Source organism: Coregonus lavaretus (assembly GCF_964263955.1).
Source record: "Coregonus lavaretus genome assembly, chromosome: 20".
Taxonomy (NCBI): domain Eukaryota; kingdom Metazoa; phylum Chordata; class Actinopteri; order Salmoniformes; family Salmonidae; genus Coregonus; species Coregonus lavaretus.
In genome coordinates this window covers 46,180,945-46,199,982 of record NC_140007.1, presented here as the reverse complement: position 1 = coordinate 46,199,982, position 19,038 = coordinate 46,180,945, and the positions used below count along the sequence as shown (strand labels likewise).

Genomic DNA, 19,038 nt, shown 5'->3' with positions numbered 1-19,038 from the left:
ACAGACGCCGGAAAAGGCGCAAGCTGAAAGTTCATCGTCGAGCTGAGTTGGCTTTATTATTGGAGCGAGTACTACTTGTTCGTATCTTTCTCCCTCGACGAATGAGGTTGTTCTTGTTGAATCCTGTCACACAACGGGAGAGGTTCACAGCTTTCGATTGATTGAGTGGACGGCACTGCTAACTAGCCACCACCCTTTCCATTACTAGCTGACATCTTTCCAGTTTAAAGCGCTCAAACACTCCGCTCATACGACGCCATGGACCCCGTTGGTCAAGGTAACGTAAATTATTGACACGATTGTTGTTGAATATAAGACATATTTGCAGGCTGGCCGTTGGTTTAGAGGGGAAATTATTAAGAATTCTTGTTCATGATTGTGCGTCCGATATGACTGCAACTTGGGGAGCCCGACGCAGCAACAGCCGTTCTTATGGAAATGTCATAGGAAGGGGATAGGAGGGCAGAGATATCGAGTTACTATCATGAACTTAGTCCTCTGTCAATGTGATGTCGTTTTAATGTTATTTTTTTTATTTATAGTTATGCGATTGTTGAATTTGCGTTTTAATGGCTCGTATCTTTTTGTAAACAAAGGCTAGCGCGAACTAAATGAGCATGCTAGTTAGCTAACGGAACTGGCTAGCTAAGAACGCAGTCAGACTGGCTGGCTAGCTAGTTTGTTAGCTTGCCAGCTGATATGGTTCAATTGAGTGACACACCTTGGCTACGTTTCCAATGAACAACAAGGCAACATGAAATATGTAATCCCCCACGAATGACGTAGCGCTCCCCTTGGGCCATTGAGAAATCGCGTGTGACGAACACATTTCCAGTTGTGTGTCACCACAGATCTATTATGTTAACCAGATACTCAAGTGTCTACTCTAACAATGAAAAATACATGTATTCAAAAACGGAAGCCAGTTAGCCTGTGTACCAGTAGCATATACACTCCCTGTACTCCATGTCATGTGCCAAGGAAAAAAAACGCCACCTGCTGGAGAAGACATTTTGGGCCCAGTTATACCTCTCGCGTCGACTCTTCCTCTCTAGTGTGACTAACAAATTTCAGTGAATTACTATAGCACCCGCCTTGGGTCAGTGTAATTTTGTTAATGCCTGATCTCTGTGGCAAGACTCAACAATCGCCCAAGTTTCTTCAACTGACTAATGGAGAGACGGTGGGAGACCGATCCACAGTCCCCTCCCCGATTTCATAGTGGGGGGCAATTATGCCAGGGCGGTGGCATTTAGCCTCGCTAGCGAATTGTTTGATTAGCTAACATTACATAATGTTAGCTTAGTGGTTAGATGCATTTCCCTCTAAAGGCATCCACATACATAGGTTCGGTTTGCTCCTAGCTGAGTAACGCTCAACTCCATTCGGAGTTGAGTATTGATAGCTGGTCACGATTGAGTTTTTATTAAAAGTATGAATTTCAGCACCCTTTGGAATGACCGCAGTTGTACAGGACCAACATAGGTACATGGTAAACGTTTTCAGAATTGACATTTTTACAAGTATCGACTGATGGTGACTCAATGTTGTTGCTAGCAAATCGCGCAACCAGTTATCAATACTCTAACTCCGCCTTGATATAAGATAACAGAGTTGAGCGGTCCATCGGCCAGTTTGCTCCTAGCAGAGCTAGGCGAAGCTACCGGCCGTGCACGCATACTCCCTAAAGACCTTTGCTTGGAAAAACTAGAAACAAAAGCGGCAATATTACTGTCTGTCTCGTTTGAGCCACCGTAGCAACAACCTAGCCAGAAACGCTTCCTCAAAATAGTCCGAATTAATCCAAGATAAATCAAGAAAGCTGTCATTAATTTTGATGTTTTTCTGAGCAGGTCTTAGTTGCGCAAATGTTACATCTAAGATGTTTGGTGCAGTATTTCTCAAGTGGGAAAAAGGTGCGTGAAAACTAGTTGTCTCTTGTTGAATGGCAAGGAACACTTAATGTTCCCACTCCTACTAGGAGTAGGACTGTTGACCAATCGCAGACAAAGGGGTGTAGACTTTGGCTACCGAACTTCTGCTTGCCTCAAAAAACAGCCCAAATCTGTTTTTCCATGTACATAAATAAAAAAAAGCCTGCATTCCTATTGGCTACAGCCTTGTGTCCAAACCGATGCTGACATGAACATTTTCGCCAAACTTTAATGATACTTTTAATTGCATAAATATAGCCTAAACAGAAGTCATGTTTGACAAATATAACGAAGGATAATTAACATTAACAAACCAAAAGAAAAATGTATTTGCCACATTCTTCGTTAACGGGTGTAGACTAACAGTGAAATGCTTACTGACATGCCCTTCCCAACAATGCAGAGAGAAAAATGTGAAATAATAATAACACAAGAAATAAATCCACAACGAGTAATGATAACTTGGCTATATACACGGGGTACCATTAGACCTACAGAGTTGATGTGCAGCGGCTACGAGGTAGTTGAAGTAGATATCTACATGAAGGTAGGTGGTAGGTAGGTAGCTTAGTGGTTAAGAGCGTTGTGCCAGTAACCGAAAGGTCGCTGGTTCTAGTCCCCGAGCCGACTAGGTGAAAAATCTGTCGATGTGCCCTTGAGCAAGGCACTTAACCCTAATTGCTCCTGTAAGTCGCTCTGGATAAGAGCGTCTAATAAATTACGTAAATGTAAAATAAAGTGACTAGGCAACAGGACAGATAATAAACAGTAGCAGCAGTATACTGTAGGTAGGGGTAAAGTGACTAGACAACAGGATAGATAATAGACAGTAGCAGCAGCGTATGTGATGAGTCAAGAGTTAGTGCAAAAAGGGTCAATGCAGATAGTCCGGGTAGCTATTGGTTAATTATTTAGTAGTCTTATGGCTTGGGGGTAGAAGCTGTTCAGGGTCCTGTTGGTTCCAGACTTGGTGCATCTGTACCGCTTGCCGTGCAGTAGCACAGAGAACAGTCTGACTTGGGTGGCTGGAGACTTTGACAATTGTTAGGGCTTTCCTCGGTCACCGCCTGGTATAGACGTCCTGGATGGCAGGGAGCTCAGCCCCAGTGATGTACTTGGCCGTATGCACCACTCTCTATAGCAGTTGCCATACCAGGCGGTGATGCAGCCAGTCAAGATGCTCTCAATGGTGCAGCTGTAAAGGCTTGATTCTGTCGACATACTCAAGGCACAGTTCGTTAGTTTGTAAACACTTCATATGCCATTGAAACCAGCCTTTTTCTGATGTTCTATCGGTTTTCAAATCAATGTTATTTTAAGGGCCAGCAGCCAAAGGCATAATCCTAGTCATATTAGTGACGCATGCTAATTAATTCATCTTTAGATCTCCCATCTTTCTTAATTTCTAACGGATGTTTTCATCTGTCACCTGTTTTGTGGTTCCTTGCATAATACATTATGTAAAAAAATTGTCTTCCAGACCTTTTTTTGTTGTTGGGACAAGTGACTTGAACTTCTTGGACAAGTACAAAATCTGTCCTACTTGTCCAAAAGACAGTTGGCAAAAAAATAATGTATGTCAATCACTAGCTAGGTTTCCATCCAATTGGCGACAGATTTCCATGTGAATATTTTAAAATCTGCATAAAGAAAATAGTGCTTTTTCCCCCACCAGTGGTGTTTCCACCAAACAGACTTGTTGTGGATAAAAATCAGTGTGTTTGGTGACGTAGTGCACACAAAATGTACGTTTTTGATTTACGTTTGTTTATGTACCGAAAAAACAAATCTAAAGTTCAATGTGTTTCCGTCACATTTTCAACTCTACCGATTTTTAGTTTTTGTCACAAACTGTTGCGTTTAAATAGCAAATGTGCTTACTCTGGTCTTGGCATGTGGCCAAGATATCTAGCCAATAGCTTGCAGATATTGTGCAGGTAGGCTTAGTGCACATCCATCATCTAATCCCTGAGCCAACTAGGTGAAAAATCTGTCGGTGTGCCCTTGAGCAAGGCACTTAACCCTAATTGCTCCTGTAAGTCGCTCTGGATAAGAGCGTCTGCTAAATAACAAAAAATAAATAAATAAATAATCAAGTCACCAGAATATTGGAAAGCAGCATCAAACTCCTCAATGTGAACCTCCACCACCCCTGTGAAGTAACATATTTAATCTGTTGCCTAATAAACTGCGTGGTTTCCTGAGTCGTAGTGGGAGGACCACACACACCAACCATATCATCGCGTGACTTTGATATGGTTATTATATTAATATTTGCACATAAAGACGTTTCCACCGCCATTGATCGCATAATTTAATTTTACAGACTCAAAAAGATCCCACCGTGTCGAACGAACAAATCATCTGTTAAAAATGTCGTGATTTTTATATAAAAAACATACATACAGTGCATTTGGAAAGTATTCAGACACCTTGACTTCCACATTTTGTTACGTTACAGCCTTATTCTAAAAAATATTAGTTTTTTTTCTTCAATCTACACACAATACCCCATAATGACAAAGCAAAACAGGTTTGTAGAAATGTTTGCAAATGTATTAAAAAATAACAGACACCTTTACACAAGTATTCAGACCCTTTGCTATGAGACTTGAAATTGAGCTCAGGTGCATCCTGTTTCCATTGATCATCCTTGAGATGTTTCTACAACTTGATTGGAGTCCACCTGTGGTAAATTCAATTGATTGGACATGATTTGGAAAGGCACACACCTGTCTAAATAAGTTCCTACAGTTGACAGTGCATGCCGGAGCAAAAACCAAGCCATGAGGTCGAAGGAATTGTCCGTAGAGCTCCGAGACAGGATTGTGTCGAGGCACAAAACTGGGGAAGGGTTCCAAAAATATTTCTGCAGCGTTAAAGGTCCCCAAGAACACAGTGGCCTCCATCATTCTTAAATGTTCTAACCAAGAGCACAGACCAGTCTGAGAAGTTCGCTGTCATGCAGCCTCTGAGTGTCAGAGAGAGAAGATCGAGCACCGCTTCGTGACAGGCATGCTTGCAGCTTTACAGCAAAGAAAACAGCTTATAATTTCACAAACCATGTCGCGGGCCGTTTTTTAAACTAATCCCTGGTCGCTAAAAATTTGTTTTTATAACAAACAATGTTCAGTCGTGTTACCTAGCTAGCTAACAACCTGATAACTTGACAGTAGGTTTAGGCTCATCTGATTGGCCCAGGAAGAAAGGAAAAGGGTCTGCTACTCATGAGATGATTCATATAGGGCTAATCTTTGTTGCTCCCTGATGAAACGGTACCATCCATTACTGTAGTTGGGCTTTAGCCAACCTGCACTCTGTGGCTTAGCGGTGTGTTGAATTAGATTCCACGATCCGGCTCGTTCGGAAACGCTGCACCAATGACTGTATATAAGAGCACGCATACGGGTGCACGCCATTATCTACGCCCATGTGACGTATAGCACCGGCCACCGGATGAAAATGGCTTGAAGAGTGTCTCCCGCGTTCCTTAGCTATTTAGCCGTAGGCTACCCTCAATGCCAGGCAGTTGTGTAGAACATTCGAGTAACGTCATTATGAATCTTATGACGCAAGCCAGCCAAAGACAATATGAGGAATGACTATGACTGGATGCCGCATTGCATCACTGGTCCTCAGCCTCTTCTCACCCTGCTGTGGAAAGACACTTCGTCACGATTGATAGGACCTGATATTAGGTTCACTTACATTCAACCTCAAACAGGCATCCTGTACCTCCCGAGTGGCGCAGTGGTCTAAGGCACTGCATAATTCACTAACTGTAAGTCGCTCTGTATAAGAGCGTCTGCTAAATGACTAAAAATGTAAATGCATCCTGTCAAATGGGCTTGACCCTATCTATCTTCTAGAAATGGTCTCATTTTGGAGTGTAACTAGCTAGCTTCTTATTGCTTTACTCGTTTTGTATTTTCTGTGACTGCATAGTACAGTAGTGACATAAAGCCAAAAGTCAAGACAAACACATCCCAACCGGAGGCAATCCTGGAGAAAAGCATCCACGAGATGTCCGGTACAAAAACCACACAGCTGTCAGACGCCAGGAAGGGAGTCGGTGTGTATGGTACTGCAACATGTGGTCCCACTCCACTGTCATCTCGTCTCCTCCAACCCAACACCGCTATTCTTCATCAGAGACGATGGCCTTGTTCACTGTAGAGGCAGTGCATCAGTAGCCTGGTCCCAGATACTTGCCAGCTCCTATGGTCAATGTTTGGCAATGACAACCACAATGACTTCAGGAGTAGGCACGTCGAGACAACACAGATCTGGGCTAGTGCATCAGTGTCGGACAGAGCACTTTAGCTAAAGGTGGTGGTTCCATTATCCCGTTGCATCCTAAATGACACCCTATTCCCTATATAGTGCATCCATGTCAAAAGTAGTGCACTATAGAGGCTATAGGGTGCCATTTGGGACACTGGCTCAGCCCAGTCCACTCAGAGGACAGAGACAGGAGTGGACTAATGCCCTAATAGCCATTTTTTTAAAAGGCTGCTGCTTCCGTAGTGGTCTAGAGTTACGTTTAGGCCTAACTGGGTAATTAGCCCCACTCTACCCGGGAAATGTTCAGCTTTTGACGGCGCTAAGCCCTTTCCTTACACGGTCTCTGTATCTGTCTGTAACCAGGCTTCCATCCAGCCTTTCTATGAGAGTTAAGTACGTCGGGGGGGGGGGGGGAATCACGACAGGCCTGACGTAAACAGCAAATTTGTCGGTAAACTTCTTCAAAATGTCGACAAAAAATATGCCCTAGGCAAGGTGGGATCTTTTAGTCTGTAAAATGCAAGAAATGGCAGCGGAAATGCCTTTTATTGCGCAAATATTGATATAACCATCATACCGAAGTACACGAGGATAGTGCCTTCAGGAAGTATTCACACCCCTTTCCCACATTTTGTTGTTACAGCCTGAAATTTTTAAATGGATTAAATTGATATATTTTGTCAGGCGTCCTTCCTGACTCAGTTGCCGAGGAGGAAGGAAAACGCTCATGGATTTCACAATGAGGCCAGTGGTGACTTTAAAACGGTTACAGAGTTCAATGGCTGTGATAGAAAGGAAACTGAAGGTGAATCAGCAACATTGTATTTAGTCCACAATACTAACGTAAATGACAGAGTGAAAAGAAGGAAGCCTGTACAGAATACAAATATTCCAAAACATGCATCCTGTTTGCAAAAAGGGACTAAAGTAATACTGCAGAAAATGTGGCAAAAAAAAAGCTCAAATTTTTTGTCCAATACAACACATTACTGAGTACCACTCTCCATAATTTCAAGCATAGTGGTGGCTTCATCATGTTATGGGTATGCTTGTAATCGTTAAGGACTGTGGAGTTTTTCAGGATAAAATAATAATAAACGGAATCGAGCTAAGCACAGGCAAAATCCTAAAAAACCTGGTTCAGTCTGCTTTCCACCAGACACAGAGAGATTCATTCACTTTTCAGCAGAGCAAAAACAAACACGAGGCCAAATCGACACTGGAGTTGCTCACTAAGAAGACGGTGAATGTTCCTGAGTGGCCGAGGTTAGTTTTGATTTTTAAATCTGCTTGGAAATATATATGGTAAGACCTGAAAAATGGTTGTCTAGCAATGATCAACAACCAATTTGACAGAGCTTGAAGAATTTTGAAAAGAATAATGGGCAAATGTTGCGCAATCCAGGTGTGGAAAGCTCTTTAGAGACTTACCCAGAAAGACTCATGGCTGTAATCGCTGCCAAAGGTGATTTATACTTATCTAATCAAGATAATGTATATTAGTGTTTTCTTTTATATATATATATATATATATATATATATATATATATATATATATATATATATATATATATATATATATATATATATATATATATACATTTTTACAATGCATCATTTTTCTTCCTCTTTGACATTAGAGTATTTTGTGTAGATCGTTGACAAAAAAAAGGCAATTAAATCAAATTTTTGTCCAACTTTGTAACATAAAATGTGGGAAACTCTTGGTGTGAATACTTTTCTGAAGGCTCTGTATGTTCCACTAAGTAATGACCTTCACAGGGGGGGGGGTGAAAGTCCTTTCTACTACATAATAAGGGTCTTATTCTGGTGACATGATGATCGATGCTTGACTACCGTTCGACAAATAAAAGTCTTGCTCTTATCCATAATATCATCATGTACATGTAGGTAACCTTTACCGCTGCACTGTGTCTGCCAAGCTGGCGACTACAGCGAACATGCCAAGACCAGAGTGGGCCACATTCGCTATATAATAATAATAAATAATATGCCATTTAGCAGACGCTTTTATCGCTTTTATCGCTTTTATCCAAAGCGACTTACAGTCATGCGTGCATACATTTTTTATGTATGGGTGGTCCCGGGGATCGAACCCACTACCTTGGCGTTACAAGCGCCGTGCTCTACACCAGCTGAGCTACAGAGGACCATATAACGCAACGTTGGTTGTGAAAAAACCATCAGTAGAGTTGAAAAATGCCATGGAAACCTATTTGACTTGTATTGTTCTATTCGGTAAATGGGAATTTAACTGCAAACGTTATTTTTATGTGTGCTACGTTATCACGAACATCCTTTTTGATCTGCAACAAGTCAATTTCATGGAAACATCTCTGGTGGGAAAATGCGCATGTTGTTTTCATGCAGATTTTAGAATATTCACATGTACATCTGTCACCAATTGGAAGGAAACCCTAGGTAGTGTGACTAAAGTCGGTGAGTGAAGATGCAGAGATCTAGTGCTGTTACTGTTGATGACATTTAACACTTCAATCAATTCAAGGCCTTCTACTCTCATCTCAGCATGCCCCCCCGCCCCCACTCTCTCTCTTGACCCAGACATCAACCTGAACTCCCCCAACAAGGGCCTGGGACCCGCAGGAGGAGTAGACTCCCTAACGGATGTCTCCGGGAAGGGGGGAGCCATGGCAGTAGCAGCCGTCAACACGCTGCCCCCAGGGCTCACGGAGGAGGAGGCCGAGGAGCTCCGCTCTGAGCTAGTCAAGGTAGGCCCCGTTGTCCTGTCTGTTGGGGGTTAAGGTTAGAGGTAGCCATGGCAGTAGCAGCAGTCAACACGCTGCCCCCAGGGCTCGCAGAGGAAGAGGCCGAAGAACTCCGCTCTCAACTAGTCAAGCTAGGGTCCTGTGTCTTTATCGGTCTGGTGTTCCAACGTCCTGTCGCTTGGTCTGAGCTCACCAATGTAGATCCTGTTGTCCCCGTTTCCTAATCTAAGCGCAGAGCCCTGTTAGACTGAGTTTTGGTTGACTAATAATCCATTCGACAAACATTGAGGAACTCCGTTTCAGACAATGGGGACACTGAACAAAAATATAAACACAACATGTAAAGTGTTGGTCCGATGTTTCATGAGCTGAAAAAAATATCCCAGAAATGTTCCATACGCACAAAAAGCTTATTTCTCTAAACTGTTGTGCACACATTTGTTTACATCCCTGTTAGTGAGCATTTCTCCCTTTGCCAAGATAATCCATCTACCTGACAGGTGTGGCATATCAAGAAGCTGATTTAAACAGCATGATCATTACACAGGTACACCAAAGATTTTTATAACAAAGATGGACCACAGCCTGTCCTTTCCAATGGGAACACATTAGTCATAGTGAGCAGAACATGCAAGGAGTATGGCGTCGTGTTGGTGAGCGGTTTGCTGATGTCAACGTTGTGAACAGAGTGCCCCATGGTGGCGGAGGGGTTATGGTATGGGCAGGCATAAGCTACGGACAATGAACACAATTGCATTTTAACAATGGCAATTTGAATGCACAGATACCGTGACAAGATCCTGAGGCCCATTGTCGTGCCATTCATCCGCCGCCATCACCTCATGTTTCATCATGATAACACGGCCCCATTTCGCAAGGATCTGTACACAATTCCTGGAAGCTGAAAATGTCCCAGTTCTTACATGGCCTGCACACTCACCAGACATGTCACCCATTGAGCGTGTTTGGGATGCTCTGGATCGTCGTGTACGACAGCGTGTTCCAGTTCCCGCCAACATCCAGTAACTTCGCACAGCCATTGAAGAGGAGTGGGACAACATTCCACAGGCCACAATCAACAGCCTGATCAACTCTATTCGAATATGTGTCACGCTGCGTGAGGCAAATGGTGGTCACACCATATACTGACTGGTTTTCTGATCCACGCCCCTCCCTTCTTTTTAAAGGGATTTGTGACCAACCGATGCATATCTGTATGCCCAGTCTTGTGAAATCCATAGATTAGGGCCTAATGAATTTATTTCAATTGACTGATTTCCTTATGTCAACTGTAACTCAGTCAAATCTTAGAAATTGTTGTATGTTGCGTTTTTATATTTTTGTTCAGTGTAGTTTGCATGCTTTCTGAGACTATATTCACCCAAGAGGAATGTCTCTTCAGTTAGCCACACATGACAGACACTGGGGAAAGGGGCCTGGAATTGACCTCTGACCTCTCCTGTGTGTTGCTGTCAGGTGGAGGAGGAGGTCAACACCTTGAGACAGGTGCTCCTGGCCAAAGAGAAGCATTCTGCTGATCTGAAGAGGAAGCTGGGTCTGAGTCCTCTCAACGAGCTCAAACAGAACCTCTCCAAGGGATGGCAGGACGTTCAGACCTCCAACGCGTAAGTAGAACAACCTTCATTTTATTTTTGTATATACATTTCTGTTTACATTTTCACAATCATTTAAATCCTGTCAAAGCCTTACAGTGGCACACTTGTATTACCAAGTCATTAATAGTTTTTAGATGTTGATAGTGAAAGTTTCAGTATGAGCCATTGTCACGGATTCGGGTAGCCTGGCCAAAGATGGACCACAGCCTGTAGTGTCCAATGGGAGCAGATGAGTCCTAGTGGGCAGAACAAGCAAGGATGTGGGCAGAGCCAAGCGCGAGCTACCGAGATCCTTTTGGAAAGTTCTAGCGTGTATTTGCATATTTCCGTTAGGGAACGCCTACTCTGAAGTGCGCGTGTGCAGTAACTCAATTCGCCCTTGCACTCCTTCTAAAAAAACAAAAAAAATGTTATACTTTGGCAAAGGTTAAAGTCTACAACATTTTGTCCACTCTGATCGTAACAGAGATTCGTTTTGGGAACTGAAAACTGTATTGAGATTAAATGTTTCATCGATGACAAAAATCAGTAGGATGTCGGCCCAAATCCATCTTGCGCCATCTTCTCCCACCGCTGGCCACTGGGCTTCCTCTCATCACCATATTTGGTAGTGAGTGGAAACGCCGACTGGATGCTTCACATTTTTATACATCCGGTGAAGCATCTGGCTCATTGTTCCATCTGTGGCTCAGCTACTGGGGGTTGTTCCATTCTCAGATGATATATCAACCTAAGCCTTTTGCAAATGCTTGGCTCATACTGTAGGGCCGAGCTGTCCTGTGCTGGGCCAAGCTTGGTTATCTTTCTGGAAATGACAAGGTGAACAGAAAATATCTTGAGCCGGGAACGGTCTGGATCTGCCCTATAGCATGAATCGGGCAACGGAGAGCCAGCCGGGCACAGTGCTGAGCTGCATATCTCTAACCCAGTCTCTGTTTCTAGCTATATCAGAACCACTGAGAAACTTGGCGAGTGGAATGAGAAGGTTACCGGTTCCGAGTTGTGAGTCTCCTGTTTGCTGCTCAATCGCCACCTGTTGCCTGCAGTGAGATACTAGTGTTTGCTCTCCCCGCTCGCAACTTTAGCACTGTAACCCGGTTGCTGTATCTCACCATTTTTATAATTTTGAATTTATGTTATAACACCTGTCTGTAGGGAGCATGTAAGTTTCCTCTGCCTGCTATGTGTGGAAAACTCCCATTCCCGTGAGACCATCTGTCATATAGGCCAGTTATTTAATAATACAGAGGGCTTTAACTTCACAGAAAGATGTCGTTAATTTGGCACTTTATTCAGTGTAGTGGTAAAAAAATTAAAAACAGGTGGGTAAACTCAGATCGCTGGTCGAAGGTGAAAAAAGTAATGCTCCTGTTACTTTCAATGCATTTTTCCTCAAAAGGTGGGTAAACTGTAGTGCGGAAAAAAAAAAAATCTGGTTAAACTGCGATTTATCCTCCACTACACCACCGGTTGTAACTAAGTTTAACCCTGGGTTCACGTTCAATAGACAGACGTTGTGGAATGTTGCCGTTTTGGAATGTCATTAATAGAGCTGACATGATTCCTTATTCTACATGTCAGAGAATCTTGTTTTGGTTCTACATTCTATTTCAATCTGAATGTTCCACTAATTTATGCCCTGCTGGTTGTGTCCCTGGGGGCTTTGATCAACTGTTGGTTTTCCCCAGCATTGGTGTCTAGACTAACTCTTAACCCATTTTTATTTCTGTCAGAAAACTCCAAGAGTCAGTTTGCCAGACACAGATTAAGGCTAATTCTGGACTAAAAAGCACTACATTGAGTCTCCATTGACAATGCTTTTTAGTCCATTACTAGGCATGATCTGTTTCCAGGAAACCAGCACCAGAAGCCTGCTACACAAGGCTGGGACTCTGTAGGACTCTACTCTAAAGAGGAAGCTAAAGCTGTAGGCCCATCTCTACTCTAAAGCATGAAACACACAGAGAATCTCACTGCCGATAGACTGCTGATAGGTACTTATCACAGTGGGAGGCCGTTCCTTCTCTCGCTAGAACAAAAGCGGTACCTTGCTGCGTGCCGACCCGGTGGTGACCAACCTGCCGCTTCTACTTGTAGACTGGCAATGCTTGTCAGTGGCCAACAACTTGACTTTGAGCCAATCAGAGAGCACAAACCCACATGTGAGGGTGCCAACGGGAGTGACAACAAAAAAAGAAGAGGCCATTTTCTCTGTACATCCACGGATAAATGTCATGAGCCAGTCACACTTCATATGCAGTGTAGGATATGGGATAGTAGCCAACTATGTGCAGATGCAATGCTACACAACACTAAATGCTTCCTCCAAGCTAGCTAACCACTGTAGCTAGTATTGACATTATAATTAAGTAACAATGGATTTGTTTCTGTGAAACGGCTGCCAGTGTTGGCTGCGGAGTTAGTGCAGTGTCCCCAGATAAACTCAGCAAAAAAAGAAATGTCCCTTTTTCAGGACCCTGTCTGTCAAAGATCATTTGTGTTGGCAGACATTGCTCAAAGGGATTTCAATGTCTGCTTTGTGTTGGGTCATTGTCCTGTTGGAAAAACAAATGATAGTCCCACTAAGCCCAAACCAGATGGGTTGGCGTATCGCTCTGGTAGCCATGCTGGTTAAGTGTGCCTTGAATTCTAAATAAATCACAGACAGTGTCACCAGCAAAGCACCCCAACACCATAACACCACCTCCTCCATGCTTCATGGTGGGAACTACACATGCGGAGATCATCCGTTCACCCACACCGCGTCTCACAAAGACACGGCGGTTGGAACCAAAAATCTCAAATTTGGACTCCAGACCAAAGGACACATTTCCACCGGTCTGATGTCCATTGTTCGTGTTTCTTGGCCCAAGCAAGTCTCTTCTTCTTATTGGTGTCCTTTAGTAGTAGTTTCTTTGCAGCAATTTGACCATGAAGGCCTGATTCACACAGTCTCTTCTGAACAATTGATGTTGTGATGCGTTTGAACTCTGTGAAGCATTTATTTGGGCTGCTATTTCTGAGGCTGGTAACTCTAATGAACTTATCCTCTGCAGCATAGGTAACTCTGGGTCTTCCTTTCCTGTGGCGGTCCTCATGAGAGCCAGTTTCATCATAGTGCTTGAAATGTTCCGTGTTGACTGACCTTCATGTCTTAAAGTAATGATGGACTGTCATTTCTATTTGCTTATTTGAGCTGTTCTTGCCATAAAATGGACTTGGTCTTTTACCAAATAGGGCTATTTTCTGTATACTCCCCCTACCTTGTCACAACACAACTGATTGGCTCAAACGCATTAAGAAGGGTAGAAATTCCACAAATTAACTTTTTTAAGAAGGCACACCTGTTAATTGAAATGCATTCCACGTGACTACTTCATGAAGCTGGTTGAGGGAATACCAAGAGTGTGCAAAGCTGTCATCAAGGCAAAGGGTGGCTACTTTGAAGAAACTCCAATATAAACTATATTTTGATTTGTTGAACACTTTTTTGGTTACTACATGATTCCATATGTGTTATTTCATAGTTCTGATGTCTTCACTATTATTCTACAATGTAGAAAATAGTAAAAATAAAGAAAAACCCTTGAATGAGTAGGTGTCAACTTTTGACAGGTAGTGTGTGTGTATATGTTTTGACAGGTAGTGTGTGTGTGTGTGTGTGTGTGTGTGTGTGTATATATGTTTTGACAGGTAGTGTGTGTGTGTATATATGTTTTGACAGGTAGTGTGTGTGTGTGTATATATGTTTTGACAGGGAGTGTGTGTGTATATATGTTTTGACAGGGAGTGTGTGTGTGTGTGTGTATATATGTTTTGACAGGTAGTGTGTGTGTATATATGTTTTGACAGGTGTGTGTGTGTGTGTATATATGTTTTGACAGGTAGTGTGTGTGTGTGTATATATGTTTTGACAGGGAGTGTGTGTGTATATATGCGCGCCATTTTAGCAGACGTTTTTATCCAAAGCGACTTAGTCAAACATTTAACATATGGGTGGACCCGGGAATCGAACCCACTACATTGGCGTTACAAGCTACGATCTAGACCATAAGCAACACACACTGACATGCATTGCCAAATGACGCTACTCTCACCTTCTGGTTTGAACAAGGCTGACGACTTCGTCTTTGCTGTGTGAACACGAGATTGACTGACGACACTCTGTTCAGAGACGCTAAGTACCGTCGGCAGGCTAACATTTTGATAGGCCTACAGCTTAAGCTCCCGGTAGCATTATCTCGCTTTTGATTGGTGGCTATCTAGCAATGACTCACCATCACTGTCTGTCTGTCTATCAGTTCCTTTCCCCCTGTACTGCTTTTGTTTTGTTTATTCACCAATTGGCAACCCATCCCTTATGGGATTAATTGAGACACAAACAAACATTTTACAATAATTCAATGATAATTGTTATTTTGGTGTTTTTCTGCATTGCGCATCGCATAAAGATTGAAAACATTTAAAGATAAAAATCAATTCATAATAGTAAATAATATACATACATATACAGTATTTCATGCTTTAAAGCAGGGGACTTCCATGCCGTAGGCTTCTCGGTGTTAAGGTGACATCCTCATGCCCACACAGGGATGTGGCTCAGTTGGTAGAGCATGGCGTTTGCAACGCCAGGGTTGTGGGTTCGATTCCCACGGGGGGCCAGTATGAAAAAATAAAATACCAAAAATAATGTATGCACTCACTAACTGTAAGTCGCTCTGGATAAGAGCATCTACTCAAAAAAAAATATATATATCTTTACACTTCCGTTATTAGTTTGGTGGCAGTTAGTTGCGCTTAAAACTAGGGAAACAGGAAAATACATGGGACCTAATGTTTCCCCCCCTCTTCCATTCTACAGTATTTTATATCCTACATCTATGTTAAAGGGTAGTAAAACTGAACTTCTCACACCACCATTGTTGCTACAGCAAATGGAATTTTCCGGGTGGCTGAAGGCCTACAGGCTTGGTAGGTTGCTTATTTGTGAGATATCTTGCGCTGTCCTTTCAGCATAAATGCACACACTCACACACCACACACACACACAGTTTTACTCTGACAGGATTGTGTGGGAGAGGCGAGGAATGAAATGTGGGTGAGAAACAACAGAGTTAATTGGCTGTGTGTGTGCACATGCGATATTTGAATTGGGACCAGACACATTTTTGAAAAGCTAACTAACATTTACCTGTTGCACCCTCTACAACCACTGTGATTATTATTTGACCCTGCTGGTCATCTATGAAGGTTTTCAATATTTTGAAGAACAATCTGGCCTTAAATGGCCATGAACTCTTCTAATCTCCAGCCAGAAGGGGACTGGCCACCCCTCCAGATCCTGGTTCCTCTCTATGCTTCTTCCTATGTTCCTGCCTTTTTTCTAGGGAGTTTTTCCTAGCCACCATGCTTCTAAATCTGCATTGCTTGCTGTTTGGGATTTTAGGCTGGGTTTCTGTATAGCACTTTGTAAAAAGGGCTTTATAAATACATTTTGATTTGTATCAGTATTTACAGAAATAGAAGAAAAAAAAATATATATATATATACAGTGGGGAAAAAAAGTATTTAGTCAGCCACCAATTGTGCAAGTTCTCCCACTTAAAAAGAAGATCATCATAGGTACACATCAACTATGACAGACAAAATGAGAATTTTTTTTCCAGAAAATCAAATTGTAGGATTTTTTATGAATTTATTTGCAAATTATGGTGGAAAATAAATATTTGGTCAATAACAAAAGTTTCTCAATACTTTGTTATATACCCTTTGTTGGCAATGACACAGGTCAAACGTTTTCTGTAAGTCTTCACAAGGTTTTCACACACTGTTGCTGGTATTTTGGCCCATTCCTCCATGTAGATCTCCTCTAGAGCAGTGATATTTTGGGGCTGTCGCTGGGCAACACGGACTTTCAACTTCCTCCAAAGATTTTCTATGGGGTTGAGATCTGGAGACTGGCTAGGCCACTCCAGGACCTTGAAATGCTTCTTACGAAGCCACTCCTTCGTTGCCCGGGCGGTGTGTTTGGGATCATTGTCATGCTGAAAGACCCAGCCACGTTTCATCTTCAATGCCCTTGCTGATGGAAGGAGGTTTTCACTCAAAATCTCACGATACATGGCCCCATTCATTCTTTCCTTTACACGGATCAGTCGTCCTGGTCCCTTTGCAGAAAAACAGCCCCAAAGCATGATATGTTTCCACCCCCATGGTTCACAGTAGGTATGGTGTTCTTTGGATGCAACTCAGCATTCTTTGTCCTCCAAACACGACGAGTTGAGTTTTTACCAAAAAGTTCTATTTTGGTTTCATCTGACCATATGACATTCTCCCAATCCTCTTCTGGATCATTCAAATGCACTCTAGCAAACTTCAGACGGGCCTGGACATGTACTGGCTTAAGCAGGGGGACACGTCTGGCACTGCAGGATTTGAGTCTCTGGCGGCGTAGTGTGTTACTGATGGTAGGCTTTGTTACTTTGGTCCCAGCTCTCTGCAGGTCATTCCCCAGGTCCCCCCGTGTGGTTCTGGGATTTTTGCTCACCGTTCTTGGGATCATTTTGACCCTACGGGGTGAGATCTTGCGTGGAGCCCCAGATCGAGGGAGATTATCAGTGGTCTTGTATGTCTTCCATTTCCTAATAATTGCTCCCACAGTTGATTTCTTCAAACCAAGCTGCTTACCTATTGCAGATTCAGTCTTCCCAGCCTGGTGCAGGTCTACAATTTTGTTTCTGGTGTCCTTTGACAGCTCTTTGGTCTTGGCCATAGTGGAGTTTGGAGTGTGACTGTTTGAGGTTGTGGACAGGTGTCTTTTATACTGATAACAAGTTCAAACAGGTGCCATTAATACAGGTAACGAGTGGAGGACAGAGGAGCCTCTTAAAGAAGAAGTTACAGGTCTGTGAGAGCCAGAAATCTTGCTTGTTTGTAGGTGACCAAATACTTATTTTCCACCATAATTTGCAAATAAATTCATTACAAATCCTACAATGTGATCTTCTGGATTTTTTTTTCTCAATTTGTCTGTCATAGTTGACGTGTACCTATGATGAAATTTACAGGCCTCTCATCTTTTTAAGTGGGAGAACTTGCACAATTGGTGGCTGACTAAATACTTTTTTCCCCACTGTATATATAAATAATAAAAAAATGTTTAGCAAGACTGCAGCTATGGTATGCTATGTATTGCTTTCCAGTTTCCTTTCTAGTCTGCAGAAACTAAGCCACATCCTCCTTTCCATTCAGGCAACCGACAAACAGGATCTGCAGGATACCGCTGATTTCGTGTTTTTTATTTCAGGCGCTGGTTTGGTTTGTGCTCAATGAGTGACTAATCAAATAGTCTGCTGTATCTGATGCTCGATACCTTTTGATGTGGGTTACTTCTAATCCCTAAACGTACAATAGTTTAGTGCAACCCCCTTTTTATGTACCGGAAGCCCTGGAAAATCTGCGGAATTGGTTATTTGCCACGTTTGCAATTTTCCAAAGACTGATGCATTGTCACTGTTGTCCCGACGCAGTAATCAAGATTTTGAATTTTGTGTGTGTTTTTTTTTTTTTGTATGAGGTCCAATTTCATATAAAGTTTGTGAGTCTCTAACTTTCTCTTTCCTCCTGTGTAAGAAGTCAAGTCGTTTTTAATGTTCAATTTCGCACTGTGTCCCCGTAGATATCTTACAGCATCTGCAACTTTGGATGACATTGCCCAATCTGAAGCGTGAGTCAATATATATTTACATTTTATTTTTTATTTTATGTTTGCCTTAGTTTATTTCGCTTAAGTAAAATTTTGTTTCAGCGGGAGTAAATGGGCTTCTGACTGTTCTGCCATTTCCTTGGAAGGAGGGAGGGGGCGGACATTTTTATTTATTTATTTTTGACTGTTCATGCTTCTCTTCTGTGTGGATGGTGAGGGTTTCATTGTGTTTGTTTTGATGGTAGCTTCTCTATTGGTTCTTTAGGGCAGTCACTGTTCCTCAACTGCAGCCCTTGGAGTTATCCTTGCACATGCCAATCTTATTCACCTAAATCTTGTGAGCTTCTGTGGAGCAACAACAACAAATTGGGTATCGTTTGATGGTTACTTGAGGACTGACGTTGAGAGGCTGGTTTTTTAGCTTTACTGGGGGGGGGGCTGCCCTAGTCTAGCTTAATGTGCTTTCTTCTTAGTCAGCACATGTCCTGGGGGGAGCCTCTGATCTGCTGTTCAGCGTGTAACAAGCTATCATTCATTGATTGATTGATTGTCCACTAGCTGCATAGTTTCCCCAACTGTGTTTTCAGTATTATCAAACGGTTATCAATACCATTTTTGTATTGGTCAGTCTGAATAGAAGTCAACCTTATGGGATGAAGTAGAGGACTTAGACATGCAGACCTGTGTACTGAACGGATGGCTAGTAAGAGATGATTGCGCAATCAGGGTGACTTAACCATTTTGATGCCATG

The 19,038-nt window shown here is 42.6% G+C and overlaps 1 protein-coding gene across 4 annotated transcripts in view; it reads left to right on the top strand.

The window, feature by feature from the left end:
- LOC311148377 (tumor protein D54-like) overlaps positions 1-19,038 on the top strand; it is a 29,160-nt gene continuing 10,122 nt past the window's right edge. For 2 of the 4 annotated variants that reach the window (XM_084185328.1, XM_084185331.1), the window contains exons 1-4: positions 13-277; positions 8,766-8,968; positions 10,442-10,590; positions 18,260-18,307. In XM_084185328.1, the coding sequence (XP_084041454.1) occupies positions 259-277; positions 8,766-8,968; positions 10,442-10,590; positions 18,260-18,307 (419 nt within the window). In that variant the 5' untranslated portion in view covers positions 13-258. Of the gene's footprint in view, positions 278-8,765; positions 8,969-10,441; positions 10,591-18,259; positions 18,308-19,038 lie in introns of all 4 variants that reach the window. The other 2 variants (XM_084185329.1, XM_084185330.1) reach the window with 2 other exon arrangements.